At 49.0% G+C, this 27,729-nt stretch overlaps 1 protein-coding gene across 1 annotated transcript in view; it reads right to left on the reverse strand.

Annotated features, from left to right (window-relative positions):
• Positions 1–27,729, reverse strand: part of PLXNA4 (plexin A4) — a 584,028-nt gene that overhangs the window by 81,365 nt on the left and 474,934 nt on the right. Inside the window, exons 16-21 of the mRNA XM_060279222.1 lie at positions 21,671–21,871; positions 15,028–15,121; positions 9,100–9,333; positions 8,522–8,665; positions 7,774–8,008; positions 4,149–4,291 (exon numbers count right to left, since the gene is read on the reverse strand). Of these exons, the coding sequence (XP_060135205.1) occupies positions 4,149–4,291; positions 7,774–8,008; positions 8,522–8,665; positions 9,100–9,333; positions 15,028–15,121; positions 21,671–21,871 (1,051 nt within the window). The remainder of the gene's footprint in view (positions 1–4,148; positions 4,292–7,773; positions 8,009–8,521; positions 8,666–9,099; positions 9,334–15,027; positions 15,122–21,670; positions 21,872–27,729) is intronic.

Raw genomic sequence — 27,729 nt, forward strand, 5'->3', positions numbered from 1 at the left:
TGGGTCGGTCGGGAAGCAGCTCCAGGGTCATAACCTCTTGCGCAGGCACTGGGTCGGGGCCTGTTTCTGGTAGTGGTAGCCTGCTGAGGGCGTCTGCGTGGCCCATCGCCTTCCCAGGGCGGTGGATTAGTGCATACTGGTAGCCGGCAAGGAAAATTGACCACCTGAGGACACGTGGAGACAACACTTGGTGGGTCTGCTTCTCAGGGGCAAACAGGCCAAGCAACGGCTTGTGGTCAGTCACTATGGTAAAGGGCCGCCCGTACAAGAAATCATGGAATTTTTTTACGCCCTTCACGATTGCCAGACCCTCCTTGTCAATCTGTGAGTAGTTTCGTTCGGCTGCAGCAAGCGTCTGGGAGAAGTATGCCACCGGCACCTCTCTTCCATCCGGGAGTTGGTGTCCCAGGACAGCGCCGATGCCATAGGGAGAGGCGTCGCATGCCAGCACCACTGGCAGCCTCTCGTCGAAGTGTGCTAAGACCGAGTTCGAGACGAGCAAGTCCTTGACTGCCTGGAATGCGGCCCTTTGTCGCTGGCCCCACACCCAAGGGGCCCTTTTATCTAGGAGTCTGTGTAGGGGCTCCGCTACCGCTGCCTTATGGGGAAGGAAGGCATGGTAAAAGTTCAATAGTCCCAAGAATGACTGAAGTTCGGGCTTGCTCTTGGGCGCTGGGGCATCACAAATGGCCCGTACCTTGTCACTGGTTGGATGGACCCCTTCTGCGTCCACCTTAAATCCCAGAAAGTCCACCTGCGGCACTCCCAGTAAACACTTTTCCCGCTTCACCTTGAGGCCCGCCGTCTGGAAACGGTGCAGGACGGAGCGGAGGCGGTCCTCAAATTCCTCTGGTGTGGGCCCGGCGATCAGTACATCATCGAAGAAGGGGGTGACGCCAGGAATCCCTTTAAGGAGAGAGTCCATTAGATTCTGGAATATGCCTGGTGCCACGCTAACGCCAAATTGCAGCCGCTTTACTCTGAATGCCCCTCTGTGCGTCACAATCGCCTGAGCCTCTGCTGTGGCTTCGTCCACAGGCAACTGTTGATACGCTTGGGCCAAGTCCAGTTTGCCAAAGATTTTTGACCCAGCCAGGGTGGCGAGGACATGGCTGACCACTGGCACTGGGTATGCATGGGCCGTGAGAGCCTTGTTTATGGTGCATTTGTAGTCTGCACAGATGCGGACCGAACCGTTAGGCTTGACGGGTGTGACAATTGGAGTTTCCCAGGGGGCGTTGGGCACCGGCTCCAGCACTCCTTGCTCCACGAGCCGGTCCAATTCCTCGTCTATGCGGGGTTTCAGGGCGAACGGGACCCGGCGGGCCTTGTGCCTGATGGGTCGTACAGCGGGGTCCAGCTGTAGGGCAATGGGGGGTCCTGTATATCGTCCCAATGCCCCATCGAAAACCCCTGGAAACTCTTTGCATATGGCGTCCACGTCCACTTGTAAGCTAGTGCGGTTCACCCCGGTAACGGCTAGCCCCAGAGGTCCAAACCATGCCAGTCCCAGTAAGCTAACGTAGGGGCCCTTAACTACCAGCAAGTCCAATTGTTGCTTTCGCCCTCGATATTGCACCCTGAAGGTCCCCACCCCCATAGTAGGGACCTTACGTTTCTGGAAGTCCCGGAGGGTGAATGGGGCCGGCCTTAGTTTGGGACCCCCATTAGGGCACAGTTCCCTTAATGTTCGGGCCGAGATTATGGATAGAGTTGAACCCGTGTCCAGCTCCATGCGGCATGGGGCTCCCTCTATCTGTACCTCTATATAAATTTTCTCTGTGCTGGGATGGGGCAACTGGAATACCTGGTAGTCCGTGATCTCCGTCGAGTTGCCTTGGTGCATGGTGCCGTGTGACCTGGGGCTCCTGGGTCGGTCATCTGATGCTTGTCGACGGGTGAGTCGAGCCCGACACACCCGGGCGATGTGTCCCAATTTTCTGCACTGCCTGCACTCTGCGTTGCGGAAACGACAGGTCCTCCTCTCGTGGTTCTCCCCGCAGCTTGCACAGTTCCCTCCTTCTCGTCGAGGCTGCTGTGGTGTGTGTGCTGCTTGAGTGCGCCGCTGTACTCGGTGTACTTCCTCCCTGTCAGATTCGGATTCGTCGGTGAGGTCTTCGTGGTAGACCCTCGGTTGGGATGGCGGGGCCGGTCGTGCCTCTTGCGTTGACCTCTCGGCGGCTTCGGTTGCCAGGGCTTCCTCCAGAGCAATCTGGAACGTGAGGTCTTTTTTGGCGTAGAGGCGTCGTTGCAACATCTCGTCCCTCAGGCCACCGACGAGGCGGTCACGAAGCATGTTCTCCAATTCTGAGAAGTTGCATAACCGGGCGGCTTGGCGGAGGGAGGTCACAAACCCAGTTATGGTTTCCCCCGGGGCTTGCCGCTTTGCGTAGAAGGCATTTCGGCAAGCTACCACCGAGGGCTGTGGTGAGAAGTGCTCCTTCAGCCGTTCCATTATTGTTTTGTAAGAGACGGTAGCGACATCTCTAGGTGCAAGGAGAGCCCGGGCGATTTCAAACGTCTCCTCTCCACAGACGCTGAAGAATGTCGCCCTCTTCATGGCATCGTTGGTGACTTCTTTCGCTTGCAGGAGGAAGTTGAAACGGGCGGCGTACCCTTCCCAGTCTCCTGATGCTGGTTTGAATGGCGAGAAGCTGCTGTCGGTTGCCATTCTGGGTTCCTTGGGTCCTGGAGCTGAAGCCTGGATGCACGGTGCGATGCAGCGGTGCAGCAGGTGGCGGTGCTGCGGTGCAGTGCGTGGTGGCGGTCAGCTCAGCAGGATCCCACCTTCGTCGCCAGTGAAATATACTCAGAGTCAAGAGTGAATTTCATGCTCTTTATTCAGCTCATAGTCATCAAGGAGGAGAAGAGAAGACGAATGGCTCTTTTCCCCAAACCATCTGCTTATATACATTATTTACACAATGGGCCTTGCGTGATTGGCTACTTCAGGGCTACACCTGTGGGCCAATTATATTATGGATTGACTTCTGCCTGCAGCCTGATTGGCTGCTCCTACAGGCCAATCAGGTAGCAGATTCACTTCTGCCAGCCGCCTGATTGGCTGCTCCAGCAGGCCAATCAGGTTGCGGATTCACTTCCACCTGGAGTTGGATTGGGTAGCTCCCGCTGATTCTGAATCCTATTGTTCTAGGATTCAGCTCAGTACATAACAATACAACATTCTCTTTCTCTCTCTCTCTCTCTCACACACACACACACACACACACACACACACAGCATATCCATACCCTCCAACTCCCGGTAAGAAAAATCCAGGATCAGCAGCGGCACCGGTAGTCACTTCTACGCATGTCTGGACATGCGTAGAAGCAACTTCCGGTGCTTCTCTGCCCAATTTCCGGTGCCCAGACATGGGCAGAGCGGCACCCGAAATCGGTTCTGCGCGTTTCCAGACACGCGCAGAAGGAGCCTCCCTGGCAGGTAGGAAATCTGGGGGATTTACGGGATTTTTCTCTATTTGGGATAACAGCGGGAAACGGGTTTAAATACAGTGGTGCCTTGACTTACGAATATAATCCGTTCCGAAGGCACCTTTGTAAGTCGAAAAATTCGTAAGTCGAAAAACGCCATTGGAAACGCGATTTCCTATAGGAATGCATTGAAAATGGAAAAATTCGTAAGTCAAAGCAACCCTATCTAAAAATTTGTAAGTCGAAAAATCCCTATCTAAAACCGCTGTTGGTTTTTTCTGGATGTTGAGACATTCGTAAGCGTGCGGCCATTACCCCCATTCGTAAGTCAAAAAATTCGGTTGTCGAGTCATTCGTAAGTTTGAGGTACCACTGTACGGGGGTTTCCCACGAAAAACGGGAGATTTGGCAGCTATGCATATCCAGTCCTCTCCAGGGATGGATGAGGCAGTGAGGAGGGTGGCACAGTGCAAACAAACTGCCAGGATGCCCAGATGGGTTCTGCAGGGGCATTAGCACTGTGCTGACCTTCTTGCTGTCTCTCCCCTCACGCACCCTCCCTCTCTTTCTATCGCCAACATCTCCAGATAGGCCTGGGAATGTCTCTCGTCTGGAACCCTGCTGCCAATCAGTGTAGACAATATGGAGCTACCAATGGGGCTGTGTCAGCAAAAGGCAGCTTCCGGCGTTCTTGTGTTTAAGGAAGGTGCTTACCTCCAAATCCCTCAGCACAGGGTGATCTTCGATGCCAGGGAAAAGCACCCTCATGGTATAGGTCCGGTAATCCAGAAATGGGATGCCAGCTCCATCTAAATCGCTAGTCAGCTCGTGGATGTCCGTCTGCAGTTCTGCAAAAGCTGTGATTTAAGGTGGCGGGGGAGGAAGGAGACAAATAAAGCTGGAATATTAAAGGGAAATATTAACCCTAAGCGGAGAAGATCGGACTGGACATCAGAACGGCAAAAGTTCAAATCCTCACCCTGTCATGAAACTCACAGAAATATCCAGGGCTCATCAGCACCTCCCAGCCTACCCTACCTCATAGAGGTCCCGGAAGGATAAAGTAGGGGGAACCCTCCTCTACACTGCCCTGAGCTCTTTATGGAAGGATGGGATGCGAGGGTTGCATACCATAGAGAAATGTCCCCTCAAAAGCAGCTGCCCCAAAGTATGGCTTGGCTAATGTACAGCTTTAGCTGGTGTTCACCAGCACTGGTAGCGCAGAAGCCAGGGACATACCTGCCAAGTTCCTACCTGAAAAATAAGGGATCGGACCGGAAGTAGCACTGCCGCCATTTTGGAACTGGGCGAAGCATGCTCAGAAATGACTTTTGATGCTGCTCTGCCCTGTTCCAAAATGGCCGCCACACCAGAAGTCACGCTGCAGCCATTTTGGAACTGGGCAGAGCAGCATCAAAAGTCGCTTCTGAGCATGCTCCGCCGAGTTCCAAAATGGCCGTCGCACCAGAATAAACCGTCAAAAAACAAAAAAATCTGTTTTTTCGGCTGGGAACAGCTGGAAAAACGGGGGTTTCCCGGGGAATACGGGGGACTTGGCAGCTATGGCCAGGGAGCCCAACAGCAGGTAGTGACAGAGCCAATGGCAGGCAGAGCCAACTCATTCTAGTTCCCCTCCCCCCGCTTGCAGAGTTCTGTTGAGACAACACCGAGACCAAGGAGGAGGAAGCTAAGAGCGCAAATCATCCCCTGAGGGGTCGCTCAATTAAATTCTTGATCTCAGGGTTGTGGGTTTGAGCTCCACATTGGACAGAAGATTTCTGAATTGCAGGGGGTTGGACTAGATGACACTTGTGGTCCCTTTCTAACTCTGCTATTCTATGGTTCAATGATTAGGTGCAAGGTCAGCCAAGCCAGGTGCTATGGCAACGGCCCAATGCCATCTAAGTGAGTAAGATGTGTAGGCTCATTAGTCAGTGAGCCTGCTCATGAGTCGGAGTCTGTGTTACATCTTGAAGCTGCAGCAATCTTATGTCTACCTTGTGCTTGTTCATATCTGTATCTACAAAGCCTATGAGCTGTATGTCTGTAATCTGGAACTGTATTAATGAAGCCTTATATTCTACAGCAGCAAATTATTTGGGACCGTAAGCTGCCTGTGTGTGGTGAATGGAACTGGGTGCCACCCCCTGGATTTTATGCAAATAAGAAGGGAGGCAGGTTGGGGCTGAGCGAGGACAAACCAAGCTTGGTGGATTAGTGCCCCACTTCCCCTAATGGACCAGCTTTCACTGCTACTAAGCTACAGGATATTCTTCAGACACCGAAAAAAAAAACACACACACACACCACAATGTGGTCCAAAGCTCAGTGAAGGATCACTTGTTTTGCCTATATGAAATCCCAGATTCAAGGCTGGCCATCTCCTGTTAAGAGTCTTGGGTGGCAGAGCTGGGAAAGGCTTCTGTCTCTGCTTGAGGAGCTGCTTTCAAATGAAGTAGAGGCCATCCCTGATGGTCTGATGCAATAGGTGGTTCTTACATCATTCCTTGCTTACTGGCCACTGCTTACTCTTCCCCTCCCATTCCTTCTTCCCTGGTTCTAAACCGAGGATGGGGAACATCGGGTCCAGGGATGAATGTGGCCCTGCAATCCTGTTTATCTGGCCCTTGGGATCCACCCCCCGGACACTCCCCACATTCTCTACTAGCCCTGCTTCGCAGCCTCATTGGGTGGTTTAAAAAATTTTCTTTAGTGATAAAAACACAATAACAGAATCAACAAGATTAAAAGCCGGCAAAACAAAGAAATAAAAACAAACAAACATGATTTAGATTAAACTGAACACTGAAAGCCTACTTTTATTTATTTATCAAAATATATATTTTATTGATTTGTTAACAAAAAAGTGCAAATGTAACAAAAAGAAAGAAGACAAAGAATTAAAAATTTAAACCATAAAACACCACAGCCTGAAAGGACAAAAGTACAAAGATACAATGCAGCTCCAAAGGGATAGTAAAATATTGACTCGTACAAAGATTCTCTTTACAACTAATAATTTTTAAAAAATAAATAAATGAATTTTCCATCTGCGAGTTCCATCATTATTGAGAATAAAGGTTCTATATAGTCTGACATGAGCCAGGAATTTGCATATACTGGTGACACTGAGAAACTAAATCCCTCAAAATTTATTTAAGAAATAAAATCATCCCATATAGCAAAGCAACTGTCATTCGAGTTTTGCCCTTTATACTATTAAGTTTGTGGGATATATTTTCAAGAAGGGTAATTTGCCAAACTGTAGAATACAAGCAATCCAAATTACTAAGATTAAAGGTCTTCCATAATTTGGCAATACAGCCCAGGCTGCTGATAAGAGATGACAAATAAGTTCTTTATTTTTCAAAGCCCATGTACAGGTTCAAAAGCACCAGGTGAAAAGATGGAGTAATAGTTTATTTCGCTATCAAGAAACTAACTAAACTAACTCAGCAAATACAATGTTCCGAAATCCAGCCACCTTTGAGCAGTCCCACCATATGTGTTTATATGTACCAACTACGTGGCAGCCCCTCCAACACAGTGAAGATGTACCTGGATGGATGGAGGAGAGCTGTCACGGAGTAAGGTACTAGCCATGTCCTAACTTCAGAAAGAGCTCTCAAGTTTGAGCTGGCCATGACCTGTATGGAGGCTTGGTCCACAGACCATTCCCCTGCTCATCCCTTATGTCCCAATTAGATCCCCACCATGACTTTTGACTATGGGCCCCAACAGAGGCATTAATAAGAAAAATGTGTACAATATAGAGACATGATGTGTTGTATCTTTGACCAATCATTCAAAAGGAGTTGATTGCCCGGTGCCATCTGTTTTCGTAGAGTGACAGATGAGAAGGAACTAAAGCTGACACCCCATTAGCCAGGGAGAAGGTTTATCCTCTCTACATGTAGAAATCAACCTATTGTACAAAGGTAAAATTTGCACTTGTGCTGCAACTGCTTTTGCCTCTGGCTTTGTCTGTGTGGCCCCTGGAATGTTGTCTGGAAGGGAATGTGGCCCTTGAGCTCATGAAGGTCTGCCCCACTCCTGTTCTAAGCCATGTACAGTCTGACTGCCCCGAGCCAACTGGAACTTCAATCTCTCCTGTCCCCTTAACCTTCTCCTTTCCACACAATTCTTTTGCTAGCAGTTTCATTCTTAGCTATAACATGAGCCAACTGGTCTACACACCTATATAAATTCTCAGTTGCCGTACCGGTACATCTCAAAATGGGCTTTCCTGTTGCCAGATGCACACTTTTCTACTTCGCATATGACAGCAGGATCCTCCCATGGTTTTTCATATATTTTTGGTCCCTTTCACTTGCCGTACCTTCCTTGCACTCCAAGGCGACCCGGGACTCCAAGTTGTCCATTTGCATCTGGAGCCGTTTGAGGGTGAGGTCACTCTCGCGGGACTTGCGCTTGTAGGCAATCAGCACGGCCACGATGAAGATGATGAGGAGCCCCCCTGCCACGGCAATGCTGACAATGGCGGGCAGGCTAAGTGGGCTGTCCGGGGAGATGTTCACCATCCCTGGGGAAAACTCCATCCCTCCAACGCGAGCCTGCAAGTTAGAGGAAGGAAGTGAGGAGACCAGATAAGTTCAAGGCACTTTGGAAAGACACTCTGCAAAGCCCCAAATGTGGCGCTGCCTGCAACACTCAGCTTTCTGAGACTCTCAGCTTCCTTTACTTCTAAAGCCAAGTTTCTAGCCCATGTGGTTTCAAGGATATGCTTGAAAGAGTATGTGCTGAAATCTGAGAAGCCAGAGACGTGCCCAAGAAAGATCTGCAGGGCTGAAGTGGTTTGAAGAACACCTTACCTTTCTCCGTAACTAGCAAAAAGAGAGAGGAACAAATCAGTAAAATCTGAAGGATAATTACTTATTTTATTCAACAGGGTTTAGATACTGCTTAATCAGCAAAAAACTCAATGCAGTGAAAGAACACATTATGCAAAAGAAGATACATTATGCACGTTTCTTCAACTTTGCATGATTTATGCAGGCTGCAGAACCCAACCTTTCCTCCAGAAGAGAATTGCATTTGCTCTGCAGCATATTTGTGCCATTGCTCACCGTCACTTTATGCCGTCCAGTGAGATTTGGGGACTCGCACAGCAGCTGCACTTCAGACACCGTGGGAACACAGGGCTTCTCACCAACCAGAACTGTGTAATTCAGCTTGGCGTTCCCTCCTGTCAATGGGATCAGGTTTTTACCCTGTGTTGAGAGAAATGAAACCCATCAATAGCTTTTAATATATCTTTATTGTCATTGTCCCCTTGCGGGAACAACGAAATTGAACAGCATCAAGGAGCAGAGGCCCTTGGGGTGAGTGAAAGGCCCTGGGTCATCTTTAGCTTTGACACCCAGCAAGATCCAACTGTACATTTCACTGCAGAAAGTGGGAAGTTTGTAGCAAAACGTTCTCTAGTTCAATGAAAACTCACACAAATGCCCAAGAACCACCCAGTGCCCCAGCGATATGGGCTCAAAACATGACATCTTTATGTTCATCTGTAATGGCCACTGAACTAATGTGAGAACATCAGAATTTAGTCAAAAGGACATTGCGCTACACTAGAAATTTGGGGATTCACCAGCAAATGGATGGTGTGGTTTCATTTTTGGACCACCACTCCCTCTCTCCGTACCTTTAATATCACAGGGGTCCCTGGTTTCAGCTCCAAAATCCCAGAGGGATTGAAAGCCTCAAAGATGGGGTTTGGGTAGTAGGTGAAGTTGGGTTTCTCGAGGATCAGCAAGGAGTGGACATTGTCCAAGATGAAGCCAAACTCATCTGGACGCACAGGAGGGTCAGTCTGGTTATTCGGTTCCACCGCTGGTGCTCGGCAGATCATCTCCGTGTCGTTCTGCACTTCGCAAACCTGAAATGCATAATCCAATAGGGGGTGCAAGTGCAGTTTAGTGGGATCATGGAATAGGCTGCAAAGCCATTCCACACCTGGACAGAGAGTGGAAGTTGATTAGCTGCACAATTAACCAAGGCGAAAGGCATTCAAAAATCTCATTTCAACCATAAGATGGTGATGATGATGATGATGATGATGATTGATTACTTTTATCAGGACAGATGAAGCAAAGTACTTCTTAATTCAGCACCTAGTCAGACTATTGAAGTTGCTCCCATAGGAGGCAGTGATGGTCACCAACCTAAAGGTAAAGCTAAAGGGACCCCTGACTATTAGGTCCAGTTGCGGACGACTCTGGAGTTGCGGTGCTCATCTCGCTTTACTGGCCAAGGGAGCCGGCGTACAGCTTCCGGGTCATGTGGCCAGCATGACTAAGCCGCTTCTGGCGAACCAGAGCAGTGCACGGAAACGCCGCTTACCTTTCCGCCGGAGTGGTACCTATTTATCTACTTGCACAGCATGCTTTCGAACCTCTAGGTTGGCAGGAGCTGGGACCGAACAACGGGAGCTCACCCCGTTGCGGGGATTCGAACCGCCGACCTTCTGATCTGCAAGCCCTAGGCTCTGTGGTTTAGACCTCAGCGCCACCCGCGTCCCTGGTCACCAACCTAGTCAGCTTTAAAAGAAGCTCCCACAAATTCATGGAGGAAAGGGATATCAGTGGCTACGGGCAGTGATGGCTGTGCTCTGCCGCCACATCTGGAGACAGCAATGCTTCTGAATACCAGTTGCTAGAAACCACAGGGGAGGGGAGGGCTCTTGTTTTCAGATCCTGCTTGCTGGTTTCCCACAGGCAACTAGCTGGCCACCATGAGAACAGCTAGATGCTGCACTGGATGGGCCATTGGCCTGATCCAGCAGGTTCTTCTTATGTTCTCATGTTTCTGATAAGACTTCTACAACATTACAGAAGACCTGTGCTACTACCCGGGGTATGGCTTATATTCCTTGAACGCCTAAAAATCCTGCTATGGCTTATTTTATGTCTACGTCTTAAAATAGGGGAAACAGGGTATTGCTTATTCTGATTCTTATTTTAATTTATATCATTTACCTGTTTCTGTTTGCAAAGAAACCTACTTTGTTTTATCGCCCTTTTGTGGCAGATGACTGGGAAAGCTTTCTTACGTTGTCCTTGAAAGATTGTAATTATTGGTTAGCATTTGAAAAGGCAGTTGCTTTACTAGCAAATGACTGGATGGAAATAAAAAACAGGAAGAAGCAAGTAAACAGATAATGGCTCCTTTTTGCCTCTGTTGTGTTAGAATCCATTAAAGTGAATGTGCCTGGCAGTTATCTGGATTATCGCAGGGTATATTTACCAGGGTTTGTAGTATTAGGAAGCTTCTCTGAGCCTCGCATTAGCTACTGCTATTGTTTACACATCACTTGGGAAGACAGGCTAACTAATACCAGTGTACTGGAAGAAGCAAAGATCACCAGTGTTGAAGCAATGATTCTTCAACATCAACTTCTCTGGACTGGTCATGTTGTGCGGATGCCTGATTATTGTCTTCCAAAGCAACTACTCTATCCCGAACTTAAAAATGGAAAGTGTAATGCTAGTGGTCAACAAAAGAGGTTTAAAGACTGTCTCAAGGCAAATCTAAAAAAATGTAGTATAAACACCAACAATAGGGAAACACTGGCCTACGAGCGCTCCAATTGGAGAACAGCCTTTACCAAAGGTGCCATGGGCTTTGAAGACACTCGAACTTGGGACACAAGGGAGAAATGTTCTAAGAGGAAGGCACGCTTGGCAAATCCACACCGTGATCAACTCCCGCCAGGAAACCAATGTTCCCACTGTGGAAGGACGTGTGGATCCAGAATTGGCCTCCACAGTCACTTACGGACTCACTGTTAAAACTGTGTTTATGGAAGACAATCTTACTCAGCTACAAGTGATCGCCAAAGAAGGAATGAATAAATAAATAAATAAATAAGCCCTCCATGTGTTTTTGACTACCACTCCCATCATGAGTGGGAGTGCCATGTAGCGATTGCCCATTCATGATTTCAGCAGTCAAAATGGGGATCTCCATGGCAGACTCTCCTTGCCCCTAGAGCCAACCGAGCCAGGCAGACCTCGACTAACAGGCTTCTCTACCTCAACCAAACTCCCTCCAGAATGAGATATAGGGGGTTTGGATTATAGTGGTACCTCTAGTTACAAACTTAATTCATTCTGAAGATCCGGTCTTAACCTGAAACTGTTCTTAACTAGAGGCGTGCTTTCGCTAATGGGGCCTCTTGCTGCCGCTGCACCACCAGCACACGATTTCCGTTCTCATCCTGGGGCAAAGTTCTCAACTCGAGATAACTCTTCCAGGTTAGTGGAGTTTGTAACTTGAAGCATTTGTAACCTGAGGCGTTTGTAACTCAAGGTACCACTGTACTCTGTTACTCCCCAGGTACGTCTCTACAGGACTGCAGCCATAAACATGTTTAAACATTGGCTCAATTGCACCAAAATGTGGCAAACACCAGATGTCTTGCCCAAAGCAGGAGGGAACTGAGGAAGGTGGCAGGATGTTGTCACCTCTTGCTATGCAAACAAGCGCACAAAAATGCAGCGCTTTGCAGAAGCTCCTGCAAAGTGTTGGCATGTTTCGTTAGCATCAGAAGACCTACTTGTTTTAACAGAATCTTTTTGGGTTGCAAAAAAAATAGAACGGAACAGAATTCAGGCCTGAGAGTCCTTCTCTGAACTGGCACTTCTAATCAGCTAGAAAGAAGAAGACCTTTTGCCGCCAACCTCCTCCTCCTCCCCTCTCTCTTCCTCTGTCCCCCACCCTCTGTATTCAATCTCGCCAGTGAAATAGGCCAAGCCATTCTCCATTAGGTTCTATGCCAGCTCCACGGAGCAATCGTGTTGAGCTAAATCAGAAGTGACACAACTCAAGACTGGCCTCGCAGATGTGCTGGTTTGGCATGCAGAGTTCACCCTGATACAGAATGAAAAAGCTCACAAGACCAGCACGGAATGCCCTGGCTCTTACTGCCACCTTTCAGCAGAAAAGATGGTACTGGGGTTTACATCATTTCAACAAAATGTCCATTGCAGGAATGGCCAGGAGGAGTCAGGATGCTATAGGGACCCCCGAGGGTGTGATATATCATTCAGTGTATACACAGCAACACATTTCACACACACAACACACACACACACACACACACACACACACACACACTTACTTTGCCCCATAGAACTGAATGGGGGAACTGGGCATGCTGCGCTCTGCACATCATCATTCATACGCAGCTCACTTGGTAGGACAGAGCAGCTAAGGTCACAGCAGTGAGGTTGGTGCAGTGCAAATGCACCAACCATAGCTGCCAAGTCTCCCATTTTTCACGGGAAACCCCCATATTTTAAACCGTTTCCTGCTGGCAGCCCGGATTGGGGAAAATCCCGTAAATCCCCCGGATTTCCTACCTGCCAGGGAAGCTCCATTTTGGGTCCTGGCGCCGCCCGATTTTCGGTGCCCAGACATGGGTAGCGTGGCACTGGAAGTCGCTTCTCCGCATGTCCGGACAGGCGTAGAAGCGACTTCCGGTGCAGCTCCGCCCATGCCTGGGCACTGAAAATCGGGTAGAGCGGCACCGGAAGTTGCTTCTACGCATGTCTGGACTGATTTCCGGTGCCCATACATGAAAGCTAAGTGGTTTAAAGTGACCATGTATTAAAATTAGATCCTGGGTTTCATCTGTTTCTTGCATTCTGGTGTGATTAATAATAATAATAATAATAATAATAATAATAATAATAATTAATAATACCCCGCCCGTCCCAGTCAAGACCGGGCTCAGGGCGGCTAACAACAAATAATATCAACACAAGTATAAAAGAAACAATTCAGTTAAAGCGCAGATTAATACAATGTTAAAATTCAATTTTAAAATTAAAAATATACGAATAAGATAAAACCATTATGAAATAAAACCTTAGGGGAGGGTAACCGCAGTCTGACTGGTGACCCCAGTCAGACTGAACCCAAATAGAACTGAAGATTTTGTAATTTATTATTATTTTACTAGATTTCTATACCATTCTTCATCCTAAGATCTCAGGGAAGTCCACAAATGCAGGATAAAACCTTAAAGTAAGTACAACAATGGCAAGCAGATGCCTTTGGGAAGCCCAACTTGGGACATGAGTGCAACAGCTCTCTCCCACTGCTCTTTTCTACCAACTGGAATTCGGACACACACACTGCCTCTGATCATGCTGGCCAGTAGGCTGTTAATAGCTGCAACCTCCCTGGATTCGTCTAATCACATTTTAAAACCACCCAAACTGGCCAATGCTAGTTGATTGTAGGCTAGATTGGCATAAACCAGAATGAAACAGGACAGCTGGTGGTAAATTTCACAACGTGCACAACTCACAAAGAGTAGGAAATTTGAATTTAATTTGGAAACAGTTGCCAAAAGCATCGGTGTGGTGGTGATGGCTCCACAATAGATCTCCACTGGACCAATTTTCATTTACAGAGAAGGAGAATAAGAAGTGACATGACAGAAGTGGATAAAATTGGCATGGAGAAAGTGAATAGTCCCCCCTCCCCCTCTTTCTTCCCCTCTCTCTCATAATACAACAACTCTTGGGCATTCAATGAAGCCGAACACCGGAAAATCGTGACACAATTCATGGTCAAACTATGGCGCTCACTCCCACAAGAGGCAACAACAGCCACCATCTTTAATTTTTATTATTATCATTGTTTTAAAAATACTTGAAATAAATGACATAGACTAGCAATAAAAACTGAGAATATGAAAGAAAGAAAAAGAAAGAAAGTTATACTACGTCACTATAAAATTATCAATTACAATTCCATATATACCTATCTAATATATAGATACTGTTATGACCCAAACACACACACACACACACACACACACACACACACACACACACACACACGTATATATGTATATATGTATACATTTAACTTATTATATGTTGTATACAGTAAATGGTTCCAAATTTCATTATCCTCGTCCAGGCAAAGCCTATGTCTATAATCCAGGCATAGGCAACCTAGGCTCTCCAGATGTTTTGGAACTACAACTCCCATGATCCCTAGCCAACAGGGTCAGTGGTCAGGGATCATGGGAGTTGTAGTTCCAAAACATCTGGGGAGCCAAGGTTGCCTATGCCTGCTATAAGCAATGCACTCATAAGTACCAAATGTAGCCATGTCTTCAATCCATTGATTAAATGGAGTCGTAAATTTATCTTTCCAGTGCAGCAATGGCAGCCTTTTTGGCCATAGCAGCCACCACGTTTAATGGCTTTCAAAGGGGAGAAGACAAATTCGTGGAGGATAAGCCTATCAATGGCTATGTTCTGTCTCCATGCTTGGAGGCAGCAATGCTTCTGAATAAAAGCCACTGGGAACCACAAGCGAGGAGATCGCTGCTTGTGGGCTTCTCCCTGGGACATAAGTTTGACCAGCATGAGGGTCCTGCTTGCAGGCTTCCCATGGGCACCTAGTTTCCCCACTGGGAGAACGGGATCCTGGACTAGATGGGCCATTGGCCTGATCCAGCAACCAGGTCCTTCTTATGCAATTCAATCCCAACGTTTCTCTCTCTCTCTCTTGGACAGCTCGGATCTGTTTTATCGACTCTCATACTCACGTTGATGTGCTCCTTCCCACCGTACTTTGCCCGGATCTGAGGGTTCTGGATGAGGTCCAAGTTCGTGCCCCGCACTGTAATGGGTGTATTTCCACTGGTGGAGAGATAAAAGGAAAGGAAAGGGGGGGGGGATCAGCTGAAATCTCCCAAATCAGGCCTATGGATGTAAACGTCCACAGAGATTAACATCCCAACCCCTTGGTTTCTGTTTGACCTGGACCTAAATATTCCACTCCACTGGTCATCCCCCATGAAAGTGGGGTATGTGATATCATCAGTGACTTTTCGGGGGGTGGGCAAAACTGACATACTTTTGGATGGGTGGGGGTGAGATTAACTTGGCCAATGGATGCAGCTCTGTTGGTGTGATTTGGAAATGCGGGCGAAATTGCACTTATTGCTTAGTCCAGGGATCCCCAAACTAAGGCCCGGGGGGGGGGGCAGATGCAGCCCAATCACCTTCTAAATCCTGCCCGAAGACGGTCCGGGAATCAGCATGTTTTTACATGAGTAGAATGTGTCCTTTTATTTAAAATGCATCTCTGGGTTATTTGTGGGGCCTGTCTGGTGTTTTCACATGAGTAGAATGTGTCCTTTTATTTAAAATGCATCTCTGGGTTATTTGTGGGGCCTGCCCGGTGTTTTTACATGAGTAGAATGTGTCCTTTTATTTAAAATGCATCTCTGGGTTATTTGTGGGGCCTGCTCGGTGTTTTAACATGAGTAGAATGTGTCCTTTTATTTAAAATGCATCTCTGGGTTATTTGTGGGGCCTGCCCGGTGTTTTTACATGAGTAGAATGTGTCCTTTTATTTAAAATGCAGCTCTTCTTTATTTGTGGGGCATAGGAATTCGTTCATTCCCCCCCCCAAAAAAAAATAGACCGGCCCCCCACAAGGTCTGAGGGACAGTGGAAAAAGTTTGGAAAAGATGCTAGCTGCAGTGGGATGTATGAAACAGCTCAAGGCCAAAGGCCTCTGGCATTTCTTATCCACCCTCTCTTTCTTCAAAAAAGGTGTGTATGTGCATGGGGGGTGGGGAGGGAATATGAAGCCAGGACTGCTATCAGCAGTGTGTTGCAAGGCGAACTGAACTGAGATACTGAGTTGGATTAAGTGAATCTCTCTGTATATTTGGATCGCTACATTTTAACCTCTAAGTACTAAGTACTACGAACTGTACTTTGTAGAATAATGTCGGGTCAGCCGGGGGCACAAACGATCCACAGGCATAATGCAGGAACGAATCCTGCCCCTCTCTCCCATCAGCGTGCAGCTCTAGGGAGTTCAAACGGACTTTCCCGGCGATTTATTATGACCCATGTCTTGGAGACACTGAGCACATATTCAGAGTCCAGCAGAGATAAAATGCAGACGGAGCCAGGCTGAGGTTGTGTACTAAACGCTACTTTATTAAGCGTAAGGCAGAACAAAAGGAAAACATGTCTTCTCTCGCTAAGAGAAGTCCGAAGAGGGGGAAAAGCAAACGGAAACAGAATACAGCAAACATTCGCTCCCGTGATTCCGCCAATCTTTGCTGGAATGCAGAACACAGGCATGTGACCTGCACAGTGAGAGGAATAGAAACCATGATGGACCAGCATCTCTTAAGTTTGTGTATACAGTGGTACCTCGAATTACAAACGCCTCAGGTTACAAACGCTTCAGGTTACAAACTCTGCTAACCTGGAAGAGTTACCTCGAGTTGAGAACTTTGCCCCAGAATGAGAACGGAAATCATGTGCCGGCAGCGCAGTGGCAGCAAGAGGCCCCATTAGCGAAAGCATGACGTTTCAGGTTAAGAACGGACCTCCGGAATGAATTAAGTTCGTAACTAGAGGTTCCACTGTATAGTGCAGGGGTCCTTAGACTTACCGCACTTTGGGCTGGTGCCCGAAGGCAGCTCCCGCGGCGGGCCGGAGTGCGGGGGAGCGCGCGTCCCTGCTATTTTCGGTGCACTTCTGGGTCGCCGGAGCCCCTGGAGAATGGCTTGTGCACATGCGCACGGGCCTCCAGCAACCTGGAAGTTCACCGGAAATGATGTTGGCACATTCGCACAAGCTATTTTCAGTCCTCCAGGAACCCAGAAGTGGGCTGACGCACTGCACCATGCTGCGCCGATAAGAGTGAACAGTGGCAGCAGGTGGGGGGGGTCACCGGGGGCTGGATAAATGAGCTTCGCGGGCCGTATCCGGCCCCTGGGCCATAGTCTGTGGACCCCTGGTATAGTGTGTTTGACTTGTCTTGAGTCTTGAGGCAATAAACACTTCGAACTGAACTGGGTTTGCAATGAGTTTTCCTAACCATCAACTCTGGAAAGGTTGCCAACTGGAGAGGAAAAAGACTCTGATGATCTGCTAGAGGAGCTGCAAATACTGTGCTGGTGCCGCAATAAAACTGCTAGCTGCTAGCGCATTTGCAAACCTAAGTAGGGTCCAGTATGGTTTCAAATTGGATGGAGGACCATGGGTTGTGATTTCTGCAAAAAACAAAAGCTGCCTTCTTCTTCTTCTTCTTCTTCTTCTTCTTCTTCTTCTTCTTCTTCTTCTTCTTCTTCTTCTTCTTCTTCTTCAAAAAAGAGAGAGTAAGAAAAAAACCTCACCTGCCACCTCATCTTTAAAGATAAGCCTTTGCCCCAAACAATCTTTGATCCCCCATTCTGCAAAATAAATATTAATCAAAACTCTGAAAATGTTTCCATCCCCCCTTCAGAAAAAATGCAATAAATATACCATCCTTTTTCCAGTGACCTTTTTAAAAGCTTTCTTTGTTAAATAGCATACTTAAAGGAAACAGAGAAAATCAACCGCGTGTAACTTTGCACACAAAGACGTTCATATTCCTCAATACGGTAAGAAATAAAAACAGCCACCATCAGCCCATGCCAGTATGAAGTCTCTACCCTCTCTGTTGCCTTCCAAAAGAGAAGATTCCCTCAAGCTACAAACTTGCCTTTGTACTTCTGATGGAGCGTAGCTTTCTTCTTCAGAGTAAAAGGACTCAATAGGCCTATGCCACATTGCATAAAGTCTGTCCGGTTCCTCCTTGCCTGTCAGGGCCCTTTGGTAAGGAATCAGCCTTTCAGCCACTGCTATAGAGCAGACACTGCAGTGTCAAAAGTCCAGATCTAGTCCTTCTAAGTTTCCTCCATTTCTGTGCAACAAACAGGCAAGTTCCTTTTATCAAAAGTTGTCACATATCCTTAGGTCTGAACTAAGAATTTTCACCATCAAGCATGTTTGAAAGAAGGTGTGAATTCCACCTGCTCATCCACAATTCTTGACATTTTTGCTGTCCATTTCCCATCAATTCACCACTCCCAGACTGCTAAAGGGTCCGGATAGTAGGGTCTGGGGCATTTGACCTGTTGGCATGCAACTCAATATGCCTTTGAAACTATGGTTATTCTTTCCATAGGGTTTTAGGCAACCTGCAGGAAGAATTCCAGTTTTCATTTCTGTTTCGCAGCCTGGGATCTCTGCAGTTTGTTTTGCATGAAGTGTTGCACTCGCAGTTGCACTGCATCATGGGCTCTGTCCTTTTACAACTGCCTGAGCAAACCTTGAAGGCATGCATTTTGCTCATAGTTGCACTACTACGAGAATGAAGAGGGTCAGCATAGAAAGCCTGGGCTCACATGAGACTGCAGGCAACATAAATACGCATTAATGCTTGCTCACATAAGTGCAACCCGCAAGCAGATTTCTATGGCAGCAGGAAGAACATCTGGCTCTCGAGCAGAACCATTGTAGCGTCAAAGTATATGAAATTACTTCTTTACCGTTCTCCCCAACTGGGAAGTCCAATAATTTCTGCTTATGATCCCAAACATATTAATCTTAACCTTTCAAACTCTTTGCAATAATTAAAGTGACTAATTGATTTGCACACAAAAAGGACCTGCAAGAAAATGACTAGGTGGGTGGCAACTTTGGGTAAACTGACCAGCCATATTTTTAACTCCCACAGGCCTTCCAATTACTTTGGTTTCACAGCATAGCTTTGGGAAAGGGGTTGTAGCTCAGTGGTTAAAGCATCTGCTTTGCATGCCACAGTTTCATTCCCCAGCATCTCCAGGGAGGGCTAGGAGAGAAAACTGCTTGAAACCCTGCAGAGTTGCTGCTGCCAGTCAGTGTAAACAATACTGAGGTGGATGAACTCAGCATAAGGCAGCTCCCTGTGTTCATTTCTAGCCATTGATGTAAAGAAGAGAGAGAGACGACCCCCACTTCTTATTTGTAAAATTATCTTAAAAGGAATGCACAAAAGTTTAATGGCCAATTTTTCTCTCCACTGGGCCAGGCTTGGCAAAATTTACATATGTTTCAGCTCCTTCCATACTCAGGAGAATGCAAAGGCTACAGGATGTCTGAGCTCCAACTGGACCCAGCACCAATCTTCATTAACAACCAGTATAGAACCATTCCCAGGGCAATTATCTATTCCTTACACAGGAGAGCCAGGAAAGACTATATTCTGTCCCACCAACCTAAAAGCTCATTTAAAGATATCCTCGATGCAAGCAGTTCCAAATCTGTTTCACAAGGGGGGGGGAGTCAGGTTTTGACTTATAAGCAAAACTGAGCCGTAGCAGGGAATGCATGCAAAAATGCAAAACTGAGCTTTTCTCTCATAAGACTTGCTTCGTAAAAGCTTTGAATCAGAGTTGGAAGGGTTACTAGAGGTCATTTAGTCCTGCCCGGCTCAGTGCAGGATTTGCAATGCAAGCAGGGCCGTCCCTAGGCCCGGGCTGGGTGGCGCAAGGTGCCAGGGCGCCTGGCCATCAGGGGTGCGGAAGGGGCGCCGAAAGCTGGTGTCTGCCTCCACGCGCCTCTGCTGTTGAGCGGCTTCAGGCAGCTCTCTGGAGGCGCACGGGGAACGCGAGCCTGGGGCCACCTCTGCCGCGCCTCTGTCTCAGCTGTTGAGCGGCTTCAGGCTGCTCTCCAGAGGCGTGCGGCGAGCGCTGGCCTGGGCCGCCTGAACAGCTGAGAGGTGCAGCACGGTGGCCCCAGAGCTTCGCACGGGGAGCAGGAGCCTGGGGCTCCCTCCTCCGTGCCTCTCAGCTCCCTGCGCGCCCCTCTTGCCTGCCTCACTCACGGGGGGGGGGGGCGCCGGAGGGATCTTGGCACCAGGGTGCCAGATATGGTTAAGACGGCCCTGAATGCAAGATACAATGACAGCATCCCTGAGGTCCATCTAGAGGAGGGGTCAGCAAACTTTTTCAGCAGGGGGCCGGTCCACCGTCCCTCAGACCTTATGGGGGGGGGCGGACTATATTTTTTTTGGGGGGGGAATGATTGAATTCCTATGTCCCACAAATAACCCAGAGATGCATTTTAAATAAAAGCACACATTCTACTCATGTAAAAACATGCTGATTCCCGGACCGTGCGCGGGGCAGATTTAGAAGGTGATTGGCCCGGATCCGGCCCCCGGGCCTTAGTTTTCCTACCCATGATCTAGAGAGTTTGCCCACCTGGCCAAAGAACCTCTTCCCAGACCACAACCCTCACTGGCCGGCTTCACCCGCCAGATGTTTTTGTCTGCTGAGAAACAGAATCATAAAATTGTAGAGTTGGAAGGGACCCCTGAGGGTCCTTTAGCCCAACCCCCTGCCATGCAGGAATCTCAGCTAAAGCATCCATGACAGATGGCCATCCAGCCTCTGCTTAAAAACCTCCAATGAAAGTCCACACCCTCCCAAGGATGTCTATTCCACTATCGAACCGCTCTAACTGTCAGAAAGTTTAATCAGAATTTCCTTTCTTGTAACTTGAAGCTATTGGTTCAGGTCTACCTTCCAGAGCAGTGGAAAACAAGCTTTCTCCCTTTTCCATGTGACAGCCCTTCAGATAATTGAAGATGGCTATCATATCTCCTCTCAGTCTCCTCTTTTCCAGGCTAAACACACCCAGCTCCCTCAACCTTTCCCCACAAGGCTTGGTTTCTAGACCCTTGATCATCTTGGTTGCCCTCCTTTGCACAGGTACCAGTTGTCAATATCCTTCTTAAATAGTGGCACCCAGAACAACTGGACACAGTATTCCAGCTGTGGTCTGATCGTGGCAGAACAGAGTGGTACTATTCCCTTCATCTGGACACTATACTTCTGTTGATGCAGCCTAGAATAGCATTAACTCTCTTTTTTTGGCTGCATTACACTGTTGACTGTTGTTAAGCTTATGGTCCACCAAGACCTCCAGGTCCTTTTCACATGTCCTACTGGCAAGCCAAGTGTCCCCTATCTTATATTGGTGCATCTGGTTCTTCTTGCCTAAGTGCGGAACCTGACATTTGTCCCTATTGAAATTCACTTTGTTAGTTATCCGCCCGTGAACTCTGATCATCTCTCTTTCTTTCCTGGATGGAGGACAGAAAGGGGAGTGTGAAAGTGCGTAGAAATTAGCCTGCTGGACAAAAATTGAAATTCACATTAGTTGCTCCGCGCACTTCCCCCCTGGCCCCACCCACCACAGTCATGTGGCCCCTGAGATGCTGGCCGGAAGGGAATGTGGCCCCCAGGCTGTAAACCTTACCCCATCCTTGACCTCGAAGCTCCTAGGATTACTTGGGATAAATTCGACAACAGCTCTTCCTATTGACCTGCGCCTCAAATTGTGCCACCTTTCTAATGGCGCCATTACCTGACAATACTCCATTCTGGATCGATCTTCACGATGGTTGGGTCCGTCGTATATTCAAACTCCAGCTCCTTGGGGGACTTGGCCTTCTCCAGCTCCTTGTGGAGCCTGGCCTTGTCTACCTTCACAACCACGTCCACTACCATCTTCTCTGTGCCACTGGTGTAAGCCGTGGTGTTGCAAACAATCCTTTCTGCTGTTCTCCTGTCCCCGGAATGAAGAAAAGGAATCTGGTCAAGCAAGGCGATTCCACGGACGAGTCCTTTGGCTACATTTCAGCTTGTGTTTTAGTGGGTGTATAAAGATTCTCAAGTGAATAACAGAATGTGTAACTGGCCCTAAAACAGGAGGAGCCGAGTTTCCCCCCTAATATTGGGCTTGCCCACACTTTCACACACACACACACACACACACTGGTACCTTGGTACTCGAACCGCTTGACTCCCGAACAAATCAGCTCCCGAACACCGCAAACCCGGAAGTAAGTGTTCCGGTTTGCAAACGTTTTTCAGAAGTCAAATGTCCAATGCGGCTTCCAATTGGCTGCAGGAAGCTCCTGCAGCCAATCAGAAGCCACACCTTGGTTTTCAAACAGTTTTGGGAGCTGAACAGACTCTCAGAATGCATTAAGTTCGAGAACCAAGGTACCACTGTATATATACTGTATATATATATATATATTGAAGGTTTTTTTAACATATTAAGCACTAAAATCCAAACACATTTATAAAAAGATAATAAAAAGCAATATATCGAAAAAGAAGAAAGGAAAATATAAAATAGAATATTCATGTTCCATACAAAACACACACACAATACATAGATGATAGATGATAGATAGATAGATAGATAGATAGATAGATAGATAGATAGATGAAAGAGAAAAAATAATAGAGAAAAATAACTAAATAGACCCTTTATCACATTTATGTGTATCTATAGAGTGGTGCCTTGACTTACGAATTTAATCCGTTCCGAAGGCACCTTCATAAGTCGAAAAATTCTTAAGTCGAAAAACGCCATTGGAAATGTGATTTCCCATAGGAATGCATTGAATACGGAAAAATTCGTAAGTCGAAGCAACCCTATCTAAAAATTCGTAAGTCGAAAAATCCCTATCTAAAACCGTCGTGGTTTTTTTTGGGATGTCAAGACATTCATAAGCGTGCGGCCATTACCCCCATTCGTAAGTCGAAAAATTCAGTTATCAAGTCGTTAGTAAGTCGAGGTACCACTGTATAACATATCATTTATCCACACATAGAAAGGCTCACCCACACTTTTTAGACAGCGCTCCATGCATTTCTGATCCGTGTCCTAGCATTTTTCTTTGTGTCTGTCATTTCCCCCTGGAAAACCCAAACTTTGTTGCTGAACTGGAGCAAATGGGAATTCAGGTTTTCTGTGGATCTCTGTTTGCTCCAGTTCAGCAGTACAGAGTGCTGTCAGAGTGGGGAGCACTCAGACATGGACCTGGAAAGTCCAGAACCGTTCCTAGAAATACAGGGCAAAGTTAAATGTGGATGAGCCCACTGTGTGTGTGTTATTTGTTCTTTTGCTTGCAAACGGACATCACCTTTCCCAGCACAGGAAGATGCTCCAGGCAGCCCAGTGGCAATGCCTGTTCTAAACTGGCTCCATTGCAGCAATCGGGACAACCCATTGCACTACAGTGGTGGGCCACCCACAATCTTATCATTCATTCATTGGCAGAGGAAGGGAGGTGTGGGGTTTGTGGCCTGCCCCAGATGTAATCACAGAGGGGGATGACAAAATGACAAAAAATATGAGTTTTTTAAAAATGGGCTCACGAAACTTCTTAGTTCAGTCAACAAACGTAACGTACAGCTGAGGGGAAGGTTTTGGAGAGGCTCCACGTAACGTGCCCCACCCCATGGGCGGCTCGCCCTGCCCCCAGCTGCAGGACGTGCATGCTGCATGTTATGTACTGAGCTGAATCCTAGAACAATAGGATTCAGAATCAGCGGGAGCTACCCAATCCAACTCCAGGTGGAAGGGAATCCGCAACCTGATTGGCCTGCTGGAGCAGCCAATCAGGCGGCTGGCAGAAGTGAATCTGCTACCTGATTGGCCTGTAGGAGCAGCCAATCAGGCTGCAGGCAGAAGTCAATCCACAATATAATTGGCCCACAGGTGTAGCCCTGAAGTAGCCAATCACGCAAGGCCCATTGTGTAAATAATGTATATAAGCAGATGGTTTTGGGAAAAGAGCCATTCGTCTTCTCTTCTCCTCCTTGATGACTATGAGCTGAATAAAGAGCATGAAATTCACTCTTGACTCCGAGTATATTTCACTGGCGACGAAGGTGGGATCCTGCTGAGCTGACCGCCACCACGCACTGCACCGCAGCACCGCCACCTGCTGCACCGCTGCATCGCACCGTGCATCCAGGCTTCAGCTCCAGGACCCAAGGAACCCAGAATGGCAACCGACAGCAGCTTCTCGCCATTCAAACCAGCATCAGGAGACTGGGAAGGGTACGCCGCCCGTTTCAACTTCCTCCTGCAAGCGAAAGAAGTCACCAACGATGCCATGAAGAGGGCGACATTCTTCAGCGTCTGTGGAGAGGAGACGTTTGAAATCGCCCGGGCTCTCCTTGCACCTAGAGATGTCGCTACCGTCTCTTACAAAACAATAATGGAACGGCTGAAGGAGCACTTCTCACCACAGCCCTCGGTGGTAGCTTGCCGAAATGCCTTCTACGCAAAGCGGCAAGCCCCGGGGGAAACCATAACTGGGTTTGTGACCTCCCTCCGCCAAGCCGCCCGGTTATGCAACTTCTCAGAATTGGAGAACATGCTTCGTGACCGCCTCGTCGGTGGCCTGAGAGACGAGATGTTGCAACGACGCCTCTACGCCAAAAAAGACCTCACGTTCCAGATTGCTCTGGAGGAAGCCCTGGCAACCGAAGCCGCCGAGAGGTCAACGCAAGAGGCACGACCGGCCCCGCCATCCCAACCGAGGGTCTACCACGAAGACCTCACCGACGAATCCGAATCTGACAGGGAGGAAGTACACCGAGTACAGCGGCGCACTCAAGCAGCACACACACCACAGCAGCCTCGACGAGAAGGAGGGAACTGTGCAAGCTGCGGGGAGAACCACGAGAGGAGGACCTGTCGTTTCCGCAACGCAGAGTGCAGGCAGTGCAGAAAATTGGGACACATCGCCCGGGTGTGTCGGGCTCGACTCACCCGTCGACAAGCATCAGATGACCGACCCAGGAGCCCCAGGTCACACGGCACCATGCACCAAGGCAACTCGACGGAGATCACGGACTACCAGGTATTCCAGTTGCCCCATCCCAGCACAGAGAAAATTTATATAGAGGTACAGATAGAGGGAGCCCCATGCCGCATGGAGCTGGACACGGGTTCAACTCTATCCATAATCTCGGCCCGAACATTAAGGGAACTGTGCCCTAATGGGGGTCCCAAACTAAGGCCGGCCCCATTCACCCTCCGGGACTTCCAGAAACGTAAGGTCCCTACTATGGGGGTGGGGACCTTCAGGGTGCAATATCGAGGGCGAAAGCAACAATTGGACTTGCTGGTAGTTAAGGGCCCCTATGTTAGCTTACTGGGACTGGCATGGTTTGGACCTCTGGGGCTAGCCGTTACCGGGGTGAACCGCACTAGCTTACAAGTGGACGTGGACGCCATATGCAAAGAGTTTCCAGGGGTTTTCGATGGGGCATTGGGACGATATACAGGACCCCCCATTGCCCTACAGCTAGACCCCGCTGTACGACCCATCAGGCACAAGGCCCGCCGGGTCCCGTTCGCCCTGAAACCCCGCATAGACGAGGAATTGGACCGGCTCGTGGAGCAAGGAGTGCTGGAGCCGGTGCCCAACGCCCCCTGGGAAACTCCAATTGTCACACCCGTCAAGCCTAACGGTTCGGTCCGCATCTGTGCAGACTACAAATGCACCATAAACAAGGCTCTCACGGCCCATGCATACCCAGTGCCAGTGGTCAGCCATGTCCTCGCCACCCTGGCTGGGTCAAAAATCTTTGGCAAACTGGACTTGGCCCAAGCGTATCAACAGTTGCCTGTGGACGAAGCCACAGCAGAGGCTCAGACGATTGTGACGCACAGAGGGGCATTCAGAGTAAAGCGGCTGCAATTTGGCGTTAGCGTGGCACCAGGCATATTCCAGAATCTAATGGACTCTCTCCTTAAAGGGATTCCTGGCGTCACCCCCTTCTTCGATGATGTACTGATCGCCGGGCCCACACCAGAGGAATTTGAGGACCGCCTCCGCTCCGTCCTGCACCGTTTCCAGACGGCGGGCCTCAAGGTGAAGCGGGAAAAGTGTTTACTGGGAGTGCCGCAGGTGGACTTTCTGGGATTTAAGGTGGACGCAGAAGGGGTCCATCCAACCGGTGACAAGGTACGGGCCATTTGTGAGGCCCCAGCGCCCAAGAGCAAGCCCGAACTTCAGTCATTCTTGGGACTATTGAACTTTTACCATGCCTTCCTTCCCCATAAGGCAGCGGTAGCGGAGCCCCTACACAGACTCCTAGATAAAAGGGCCCCTTGGGTGTGGGGCCAGCGACAAAGGGCCGCATTCCAGGCAGTCAAGGACTTGCTCGTCTCGAACTCGGTCTTAGCACACTTCGACGAGAGGCTGCCAGTGGTGCTGGCATGCGACGCCTCTCCCTATGGCATCGGCGCTGTCCTGGGACACCAACTCCCGGATGGAAGAGAGGTGCCGGTGGCATACTTCTCCCAGACGCTTGCTGCAGCCGAACGAAACTACTCACAGATTGACAAGGAGGGTCTGGCAATCGTGAAGGGCGTAAAAAAATTCCATGATTTCTTGTACGGGCGGCCCTTTACCATAGTGACTGACCACAAGCCGTTGCTTGGCCTGTTTGCCCCTGAGAAGCAGACCCCCCAAGTGTTGTCTCCACGTGTCCTCAGGTGGTCAATTTTCCTTGCCGGCTACCAGTATGCACTAATCCACCGCCCTGGGAAGGCGATGGGCCACGCAGACGCCCTCAGCAGGCTACCACTACCAGAAACAGGCCCTGACCCAGCGCCTGCGCAAGAGGTTATGACCCTGGAGCTGCTTCCCGACCGACCTATTCAGGCACAAGAAGTTGCGCACCATTCCACAAAAGATAGGGTCATCTCCCGGGTCCTGGACTGGGTGTGGCGAGGATGGCCCAGCAGCAGCCCAGGGCCAGAATTCGCTGGCTACACAAACCGCAAACATGAACTGTCGGCCCACAAGGGGTGCCTGTTATGGGGAAGCAGGGTTGTTGTTCCCCAGCCCCTCCGCAAAAGGGTCCTCACAGCCCTACACGAGACACACCCAGGGGTAGTGAGGATGAAGGCCCTTGCCAGGAGTTATGTGTGGTGGCCGGGGATTGACAGAGAGATAGAGGCCTGGGTCCAACACTGCCAGACCTGCCAAGAATCCCGCCCGGATCCCCCAAGGGCCCCAGTCCAGCCCTGGGAGTCCGCCCGACATCCATGGTCACGCTTGCACGTGGACTTCGCTGGCCCCTTCCAGGGAAAAACATTCTTCATAGTGGTGGATTCCTACACCAAATGGCTGGAGGTCGCACTGGTACCATCCACTTCTACGGCGGCAGCCATCCGGGTACTACGTAAGCTGTTTGCGACCCACGGGCTCCCTGACACCCTCGTCTCGGACAATGGAACCGCATTCACGTCAGAGGAGTTCCAGACCTTCACAGCGCAGAACGCCATCCGCCACATCCGCTCAGCACCATTCCACCCTGCCACCAATGGCCAAGCGGAGCGCATGGTGCGGACCACCAAGGACAGCCTCCGCCGCATGACACAAGGGGACTGGGAATACCGCCTTGCCGCATTTCTTCTAGCACAGCACAGCACCCCAAGCACAACGACGGGCCGGAGCCCAGCTGAATTACTAATGGGCCGGCGCCTTGCAACTAGACTGGACCGACTTCACCCCGACAGAGCTCAGGATGAGGTAGTGGTGGGGAAAGGCAGGAACCCCCGGACATTTGTGGCCCAGGACCCAGTGTATGCAAAGAATTTTG

This window comes from Zootoca vivipara, chromosome 10, assembly GCF_963506605.1.
Source record: "Zootoca vivipara chromosome 10, rZooViv1.1, whole genome shotgun sequence".
Classification (NCBI taxonomy): Eukaryota; Metazoa; Chordata; class Lepidosauria; order Squamata; family Lacertidae; genus Zootoca; species Zootoca vivipara.